General features: G+C 33.6%; 1 protein-coding gene across 1 annotated transcript; it reads left to right on the forward strand.

The window, feature by feature from the left end:
• The first annotated feature begins 7,291 nt into the window (after window positions 1-7,291).
• On the forward strand, window positions 7,292-7,876 carry LOC129968267 (uncharacterized). Its single transcript, XM_056082123.1, has one exon. It carries the CDS (start codon window positions 7,292-7,294, stop codon window positions 7,874-7,876), a length of 585 nt encoding a protein of 194 aa, XP_055938098.1.
• Window positions 7,877-10,862: the final 2,986 nt, after the last annotated feature.

The following is a 10,862-nucleotide window of genomic DNA, read 5'->3' on the forward strand; positions in this document are numbered from 1 at the left end:
GTAAAATTGTTTTAATTTCTTCAACAGTGAATTCAAGTTTACTTTTACTCATAATGAAGAAATAATAAGCGTTTAAATGAAACAAATTGCGATAAGTATCAGTGCGATAATTTATCTTTATATCATTACAATAGTCTTAATATTAAATAGAGCCTCTCATGCGCATCCGAAAAATAAACCACCTGTCGGTATCCTTATATTTATCTTTAACAAAGAACTTCAGTGGAAACTTTCTTTTATAAACAGCCATAAAATCTTTCCAATTTTGAAATAACACATGGAAATCCTATTAAAAATTTTTAAATCCTATCAAAAAATTTAGATCCTTTCGAAACACAAAATATATGCAAACAACCTATATTGAGTGAATCCTTCCCAAACTCTACCACCTTATGACACAGGAGAATCTTCTGTGAAAAAGCCGCGATCGTCAAAGATAACAGAGACCTCCTGGAGTGCGTAACACAGCAGCCGCTTTTAATACCCATCTGTCCTGTAACGCAAGCAGCCGGCCGAAAGTGACCCACTTGAACGTTAAAGGAAAGTTCCCAAAGCGTGCCAAACTGCCCGGCTGGAAGCGAGAGGTTTTTAAAAGGCGTACCAGTCCTGTATCCAGATTTTCCTCCTTCGGCGTACCAGAATCATCGTCTCTGTATGCTGTGTTGTCAAGGGAAGCCGGAGTAATGGTCGCACCGTACGTGTGGATATTGGGCGTGTTGCAAACATGCTCATTTCATGATTAATGGTCCGTAACGTGGTTGTACGGTTTTGCAGGGTCTACCACACAACACGTCTGTCCTCTCAGGCGGTAATTATGGGGGGAATTGAGATCATGAATGCCTTTCAGTACGATACTCAAAAATCCATAGATTTCATATTCGAATGACAAAAATTTAGATTTCGATCAGTGTTACTGTCGCTATCATGAAGCGATAATCATGCTGTCGATAGCCGCGATCCTGTTTCTTCCAAATTTTGACTTACTAGTAAGAATTTATTATTATTATTATTATTAGTTATTATTGTTCCATACATAATACGATATTCTGAGCAAACTCCATCCTTACAAAGCACTTTCCAAATGATAAATCCCCTTCACAATTTTGTCTTTCACACAGTGCTTCAGATGTCGTTTCTCCCTCGCGTCGTCTAAATGCGTTGAAACGCTAATCATTTGCATATCCCAACTTTATTTTCCTTTTATATGATTTTGACGTTAATCAATTTATTCCATCCTGGTGTTGCAATTTTAATGGCCGGAGTGTACATAACCGGCTATTTGCAGTATCTAAAGAAGCTATACCGGAGTATTTCAGCAAGAATTAGCTGAGATTCGGAGCAAAACAATATGCTAGGTACCTAGGCCACTAGGTCATCATGTTTTTGATGACGTAGCGAATCCTTAAGCGAAAATCCCGCTTATGGCATATAAAGTAATAGCCCATAATTACTGATTGAATGAATGATAATGCACTTTTGTTTCATCTTATCCTCATTTTCTACGAAAGACGAAATATTTATTTTTAAATTTGTCGTGATAATTGCTTTTTATAAAATAATTTATATATTTATTGAGTATGCTTCTTTCGGGTTCGAATTTGGATAAATATTTTTGAATCCTTTTCATAAAAGGAACAATCTTTAGAAAGTATATCGTACTCCACGTCGCATGCGCTAGCTGAGCAGAAACTTCGCACGAATCTTTGGAAGAAGAAGACGATTTATAAGAAATTTCTAGATTCCTATAAACTGATAAAAACTCAAAGAATTGATTGGTTTTCATTTTATTGGTTCGTGCGTTAAGAGGGATATGGTTCTGAATTCTGTTAAACTGGGCACATTGTGTGAACTTTTAATGTTTCTTCTGAGACTGAAAAAGATTGAATAATTTAGCTGTTTAGAACTCTTTGGTGCCGTATTTAAAGAAGAATTTGAAAAAAAAAAGATATCAATATTTTTTTCAAGAACATCTTATCGTTCCTATTGAATAAAATAATAATGGGTAAGTTACCAAGTTGTTTTGAGTTCGCATAAGTATCAAAATGATCTGTAATTACTTTTTTATGTATAGAAGATTCCAAGAACTGTTCTACAGAAATATTCTTTCATAATCTTTTTGTCAGAAAAGATTATCTTATTTATTTTAAACCACTTTTTAGAAAATCGAGTATGTAGCAGAATCTATGCAATTGAATAAACTATATGAATGACGCTATCATTCACTAGATGAATGAATGAACATTTAAAATGTCAAAGCTTTATTATTAGTTCTACGTAAATGGCTTGCTGTAAAACATAGTAGTATCATATAGCTCATTTTTCGTCAAATTCATTTTTTCTCAAATTTATGGGGAAAGTCAAATGGGAAAAAAAGCGATATTTTATTACAAAAGCAGTTTAGAATTTCAGTTCTTGTAAGCTAGATTTCTATCATAAGAAAATCTCGCCAAAAAGGAATTGTCCATGTTACATTTTACAAATATATCTATATATATATATATATTATAGAAACATTTACAAATTTCATTTTACGGCAAATGGCACATTTGAAAAACTCAAAACTTCGTCGTTCTGCTAAGATCCTGATGGTTTTAAAGCTCGATTCAATATTTATGTTAATTAGTGTTAAAAAGCGCCTTTATAGAGTTGCAGATATTCGGTAGTTTGACTTCTAAACTTTCTTTTACTTACTCATTTGAACGAAAGTACATATGGTTGTAGCTGAAATTAAGTGTAAAAATAGGAGCATTGTAAAATCCTCCGGAACTTAGCTGAAGCTTATTCTTGTCTCTTGAACTTTGAAAATATTTCTTTTTTTGATATACGCTAAATAAAAAAATGCCTGTTTTTCGAGCAATAAAACAATCTAAGTTCTTGTACTAGGAATTTGATACATCCCAAAATTCAAATTTGCTTGTTAATTTTTGCATCTCTACTAATAAAGGTGAATGTATGTGTTGGCATTCTACAAGAGGGACCATTTGACTTAATGCTACTGAATTTGGTACGTATATAACTTTAAGAGGGGTAATGTAACTTCCCGGGTATTTTTTGAAATATGAACGAGAATTTTTATTAAAGCTGAATTTTGTGATTTCTATAATTTTTTAAAATACTGTGATGCAAAATATTTCTAATGCCAATTGAATAGTCAAGAAAATTTTTCCAAATGTTGGTTACTTTTAATTTTTTATTTCATTAATATTCAACAATATATTATATTCAGAAATTAAAACATTTTCCTTATTTCCGCAAATATTTAATCGAGTGATTCAAAACGTTGTTGAAAGCTAAAGATTCTGTTTTTCATCGGAATAGAAGAAATCAGTTATATTATAGTGAAAATTAGAAAGGCCTTCCGCTAAATTATTATTTGATTTTATTAGGATGGATTGTAGGCGCAATGAAGAAATGGATAAAAAAATTGTTAAAATAATAGGGCAAATTTACATCTCATAATAGCATAGTAGATTTACATTGGCTAAAGCATGCGATTGAAATATGTAACTAAACAAATTCTTGAGTTTTCTTACAGCATACAAGCATTATTACTATTTTTTAAAATTCGAATAAATTAAATGCGCATAAATGAAACTAACTTAATAGCTAATTTTTAAATTTCTGTAAAGTTGGCTTTTCATCATTTCTGGAGTTGTCAAGGAAATTTTCTATTACTAGAAATGAATTTTGGTAGTAATTTAATTTTTAAAAATCAAATTTTGTAAAAGTGAATCTTTCTCGAATAATGTCATTTCTCGAAAATCACTATTTCCAAATATTTGTCTAAAGAGCGTTATATTCTGTGCGTAATGACCTTCGCGATTCATGGTAAGTTCGTTTTGAAAAGACAATTCTTAATTTCGAAGTGTAGCGTATAAATTACGACAGTGCAAGCTTCTAATCCGAAATAATGAACTGAATGTCATAAGGGTTACCGAGAACAGATGCTTGAACATGGGTTTGGTGCCGTGGGGCCACCAATAATCGGCTCTCATGATTTCTTAAAATGCAAAATTTGTACAAATGCCAGTACTTATAAATTCTTGATTAACATTGTAACGACAATGGGCTAAACAATGAATGCTGCATAAAACATATAAAAGTAGGTTTGTTTATACTTAAAATATAGGCTCGCAGCTTTTTCCTCCCTTGTTGATTTGAATTTTAATAGCACATTCGTCAAAATTGCCCCACAATTTTAATTTCATGTAGCATTTTTCTTGGAAATCTCATGTGGTGAAACGTAAATTTAAATTTCATTATAACATCTTGTGAACACGCTTAGAGCCTCGGGGATCACAAGCGATTATGAAGTAAAATCATTAAAATATGATTAGACATGGTTTCTTAGTTGTAGGTAATACTTCAGCTTTATATTTTTCGCATAATAAACTTAGTGCACTACCAAGGTAAAAACCTTGAAACTTGCAAGGCTTTGTTTTATGAAACATTTAAAGCGTATTTGTACGGTAATCTTTCTATTGTAACATTAATGAAAGCTGATTAAAGGACGTTCTTTCATTTTACTCAAAATGAAAAGTATAAAGCTGTAATGTTAAGGTAAGCTCGTGTTCTGATATATGAGGCGCTCACATATTTTAATGATATTCTATTACGTATGTAGCGTAGATGGGGCATCATTGTTTGACTTGATTTATATAATTCTGGTCCTTTTGCCATAAAAAAATCTTTTCTGTGATTATAAAGCGACTCGAAGATAGAATTTTTATTAATGTCAATTTTATTAACAGTATTTTTGGTTGCCTAGATTAATGAAAAATTAGAACCTCGCTGAACGACCATAATTTCCTTGCATCGTATTCGCGATGTGAAATATTCATTAAGCATAAAATTTTGCACATAAATATAAATCAGGAAAACACATCCATTTCATAACGAAATTTTTAGTTTATCATAACTTGCGTCAAGGTAATCACGATTTTCCTTTCAGATCCTTCTACAATAGGCAATTTCAACTGCGATGTAGAATGACACCTGCATCTTTACGCCCGACTCTTCTTGTGTGATGGACTGTATATTTTGAAGCTATCGCCGTTGCGTCATTCCAACTTTTCGACTCCAAATTTAATACAGTTGCAAGATGGTTTGACAAAGGAGCTTCATTACTATAGTGTTGTGCTGTTTTTGGATGGCGTGCGATATTTTCTCCCGAAATTCCTGCTGTCGCATCGCATTGGACTAACCAGGTATGTCTACATAATTGTGGTACCCTAGCTGCTTGGAGGTTACTTGTGCCGAATATTCGGATATTATGAATTCTTCCCTATTCCTTCAGAATACCAGATTTTAGCGTCTTCCCCGAATTTGCGAGGTGTCGAAAACATTTTAAAGGAACAGTCTAGAATATAGAGAAATCGAACGCCCGATCACAAACGAATAAATCTCATACCAATTATAACCTGTCAATAAGTGCATCCTCTCAAACTAAAAACGGAAGTTGAATATTTTTCTGATAAGTAATCTATTAAAAAGTTAAATTTTCCAAAATAAAAATCTTAAACTACAGTTTTTCATGGATTTTCGCAATTGTTAATTTAGAGATAAGCTTGCCCTCTAAATATTGATTGTAATTTGTCAAAAGCCATTCAATGAAATTCCGGTGTAGCTTTATTTGGGGATATTTCGAAGTTATAAGGACTACTTAATCGAATTCATTGACGATTCTTGAAATTTCTAATAGCGTTTACTTATTTCAGTCGGTATAAAGTAATTACATTCCTTATTTCAAGCTGTTATTCAAACTTCTGTTTATGAATTTTTATGGCAAATTTCGTATTGCGAATTACAAATAAAATTCTTAAAGTAGGGTTTATACGAAGATTAAGTCAAAATATCTTCAACTACTCAATCAAGAGGCGCAACCGTTTGGAATAAAATTAGTTTTGCAGTTAATTCTTGATGTTCTATTTTTTATCGAATGCAAGATGAACCAAGATAAAGAATAAATCATTAGTTCGGGTACTAAAAATAAAAGCATAATGGCCTACTAATTTTTTACATTATAGGTCGAGGAATTTCCATAATATTTAGAGAAAGTATGTGCTAAATACGAAAACATTTCAGAGATCGAGGTTAAAATATACATTATATAAACGAAATTTTTCTTCCGGATATAAAGTGAATTGGATGAAGTCGGAATGACGAAATTTTTTGAAGTGATTAGTTCTTAATGATAGTGGTAACGGAAAATCAAATCAGGATCGAGGATAGGATACAAGAAAATTAATAACATTATAATTTTACTATCCATTTTAAAAGATGCTAAACGATGTCATTTTTTAATTAAGCCTGAAGTACTCCTCGCTAATTCATATTTGGAAACCAGATTTCTTACAGAAATTGCCAATTAGTACTCTAAACATTTTCTTCCTCTGAAATAATTCTTCGTGTTTAGGTTTTTTTTGTCATAAACAAGTTTCATATAAAGTTTTTTGCTTTTCTATATTAGTCTGTGTCATTCTTAATTTTTGCTTATTTTAACGTCCTTCTGGTAATCTACATTAATAGAATAAATCAATTATTTAGCATTTGGTATTTCTGCATTTTAACTGTATCCTTTAAGGAGTGCCATTTAATTAGTATTTTCTAGTTTCATTGTTTAGTATTGTCTTTTTATTTACTTAAATCCCGAAAATTTTGAACAAATCGCATGCTCTGTTTCTAAGCTGCTTCAACTCGCGTGTTAATCAGAACTAGCATAAAAACCATTGGATTCGGTAATTTTTAAATTCCGTTTTTAATTTTAGTGCAAAATATTTGGTCTTCGCGGAGCAGTGAAGATAATGACATGCACTAGTATCAGGTTGAGATGCATTATGCAAATCGGAAAATTCCCTAGTGATGTGCATCATGAAAGACATCTTATGTACAAGCATGATTCTTGAAAAGAAATTAATGTACTTTGTTTTGGGAGTTGAAGGGGATGTGGAGTCTAATTTGTGCGATGTTTCATTAGGCAGCGAGTGGAATGACAGCTTTGTAGAATTTGAAAATAGTCAATGCATGATAAAGTATGCACGTTACTTGACTTACTGGACAAGACATGATTGTCTTAACTAGTCCCGATATCGGGTATTGTAATATTTAGTATTTACTATTGAGAATTGGTATTAGAGGGGTAATGTGTTTGTAGGTTTGATAATTGTGGACTGTGGATGGGGTTGGCGGTCTAGATATTAACGAGAACAGACAGCGCATTAGAGCAGACGGCGTGGGTGATGAGCGCTTGAGCTGTGGTTTCAGGGGTTAATGCTGGAGGCTTGGGTAATGAATGTGTGCGAGCTGTGATTTTGAATTTGGTGTTGGAGGCGTGGGTAATGAATGTGTGCGAGCCGGTTGGGGTTTGGAGGTTGGTGTTGGATGCGTGGGTAATGAATGTGTGCGAGCCAGTTGGGGTTTGGAGGTTGGTGTTGGAGGCGTGGGTAATGAATGTGTGCGAGCCAGTTGGGGTTTGGAGGTTGGTGTTGGATGCGTGGGTAATGAATGTGTGCGAGCCAGTTGGGGTTTGGAGGTTGGTGTTGGATGCGTGGGTAATGAATGTGTGCGAGCCAGTTGGGGTTTGGAGGTTGGTGTTGGATGCGTGGGTAATGAATGTGTGCGAGCCAGTTGGGGTTTGGAGGTTGGTGTTGGAGGCGTGGGTAATGAATGTGTGCGAGCCAGTTGGGGTTTGGAGGTTGGTGTTGGAGGCGTGGGTAATGAATGTGTGCGAGCCAGTTGGGGTTTGGAGGTTGGTGTTGGATGCGTGGGTAATGAATGTGTGCGAGCCAGTTGGGGTTTGGAGGTTGGTGTTGGATGCGTGGGTAATGAATGTGTGCGAGCCAGTTGGGGTTTGGAGGCGTGGGGAATGAATGAATGAATGTGTGTGTGTGTCTGTAAATTGAGGAAATGGAAAATGCTGACGGATAACGGGGTCGCACTTATGTGTTGTAGAGGGATTTGCTCATTCTAATTATTCTCAACTCTAATTTTACGTTGACGGCGATTATTAAGGTAGAAAGAAGGGATAAAGGCGGCGATGAGCTTGAAACGTTGCTTTGAAGTAGGGAAACAAAGAAAGAATGCTTAACAGAATGATTAGGCGCCTCCGAAATAGGTTTAATGTTAAATCAGCTGTATCTTGACAATTTGAATCCCATAAATTTGACAACTGTATATTTATATCCGACAGAATATTTTTGTTTTGGAGTTTCCCCTTTGCATAGAATAAGCTCAAACCGTATTGAATAATAACAGATAAAACGATTGTTTGCTGCAGTTAGTTTTGTGATAATATTTCGGAAAATCTCTCAATTAGAACTGTGCTTAAATCGATACTTATAAAGCATTGATTTTAATGAATAATCGAAATTCTCCATGGTATAATAAGGATCGAAAATTGGCACTTGATAACATACCGATAAAAAGAATAGATTCGAATTCATATTAACGTGAAATTAGATATTTGATTTCCAGAGTCTTTGGAATACTGCGTTTTGTTTAGGACTGACCTCGATATAAAATATATTGGCTTGTTAAAAAAATGTAATTCCTTGAAATGCCTAATGCATTAACTTTAGATATTTTTTCGAATTACATTTACTTATTCGTAAATAGCAATAAAAAAATTGTTCATGCATTGGTAATTAAACTATTCCAAAATTTCTACATCTCTTTTAAGTTACCTTTTTAAATTTCAGCTCGTGGTTCTTGCCATCTTGGACTGTATTAATAATGTAAGCTTCAATTATGAAGCATTTCATTCGTCTACCCTCCCCCCCCCTCAATCTTCCAATTAAAATCAACCTATAATATGAAAAGTAATATTATGGATGCCGTTCTTTTCTTTTTATATATGAATTTATTCCCCTAGTTGACGTCACAATATCGCACGACGTACGTAAAAATTCGTTCAATTCGTGCTCGCGTTTCAAGTAATCCTAAAGTGACTAGCCATTTTTGAGTTGCAATAAAGTGTTACTTTATTCAGTAGAAATTAGTCTATTTGAACAACCACAGGTCCAGAAATTAGAAATTTAATTTGTTCCATATCAAAATTCGAAAACAAAACTTTGAATAATCTCGTGTATTGAATGCGGATGAATTCTAATTACCTTTTTAATTGAATGATAGGAAGTAATCGACTAGATCAGGGAAAGGAAAAGCTTCAGAAATGTATTCGAATTAATTCAGCATTAGATACCGTCTTTAAATGAAGATATTTTGAACTTGTATGAAAATAAGCAAATTTCGTATTGCATTTTTCTATCCTTTGATGCGTAAAAAAAATAATCTTTTCATAAAGCTTAAATAGTCGGTACAACTGGAAAGCAAAGGAGGCTGTTAGATTCGAGAGCAAATTTTTCATTACAAAAAGTAAGCGCGGGATAATCTTTTGTAATTCCTCGTCTTCCAAAATTTAAAATTAGACTAAACTGCTAGCTGCCCATTCGTATATTTTTAAACCTTAGGAAATTTAAGACGCAATGAAATCTGAACATTTGGTGTTTGGATTGAATACGGAAGAAATAATATCTGGATATTCTACAAAAGTGGCTTTCAAGTGACGAAAGTGCCATAATTATGGGGATTTTACTTGGTATGGTCTAATCATATATGAAAGAGCCATAGCGATTGTTTTCTTGTACCGTATTTGAAAATATGCAGAATGAATATTTAATTTGATAAGTTTCTGGGGTTAAAATAACCTTAGATACTATTAAGCTGCCTCATTCATACCAGGAAGTTTGTATTGGATTCATCAGATTTTTGACTCATTTGAAAGAAATGCAACCTCGCAGAAATTATCAACGCAATAAATCCTGCAGCTATTAGAAAGCTCTCTGTAGAATCTTGATGTTTATTGGAGCAATGAAACAACGCATTTCTCCATATGTGAATTGACTGCCTTCTCAGCTCTTGGCAAAAGTTGTGTTGATAGCAGCCATCTGGATGTGGAAGGAACTTTCTCTCGGTTTCGTACAGAAGTAATATCGGTAAGTTATGCTATTTATATCGAAATGGAGATTGGATGCAATAATTTATTAATGATAATTAGAGCTATAAAAATGTACTCTATTTCATTAGTTTTTTATAGAGTGGACAATTTACTTGTGTCCATGCCGTTTTGTTTGACAAAGATACGACGTCAATCACCAGTACTTTTTCTCAGTTCCATGTACATGCTATCCATCTGCACCAATGCTGGATGCGAGGAACTATTCTTTTAAGATGACATCAACGTACAAGAAATAACAAGGACACAGTAAGTTTGCAAGTTATATTAATGAACTTGACAAATCGATATGGCGTTTGGAAACAAATTGTATTCGATTCGTCTCAAAAGTAAGCTTTCTGGAAGCTGAAAAGAGAAGCGACACATATTTTCCGGGAAACATTGATTGAAATATATGTATCCTTTTGCACTACATCTAGGGTAAGAACTACCGGTATTGAAATGTTATACTATGATGGCCATTTACGTGTCATCACTTGGGTAGTACAGGGCAGGAACTCTCAAATCATTTATTTCTACACGCACCTGTAACAGGACAAACAGGAGTCAAAATAACCGTTTTGTATCTATATGGACTGAGGGAAACTTACTTTCTAGAATGAATGAAAGTATTGCTATTTAAAAAGCAGCTTTTCGATCCTTTATAAGTTGTAGTTAATAAACATGCTTCTTGGTAAGATTCTCAAATTCGTTTTTCTATTTTTCAAGAATATAAATGTTTCCATATAATTTATCACTAAGCATTTTGTGGGTCGTTTTAAAGAGTATTTTAGCTTTTAGCGAATAAACTTATTGTAATATTAAGTATAATCAGCAATTATGCTTAACGGGCAATTAACAAATTAGATGC

Source organism: Argiope bruennichi, chromosome 5, assembly GCF_947563725.1.
Source record: "Argiope bruennichi chromosome 5, qqArgBrue1.1, whole genome shotgun sequence".
Classification (NCBI taxonomy): Eukaryota; Metazoa; Arthropoda; class Arachnida; order Araneae; family Araneidae; genus Argiope; species Argiope bruennichi.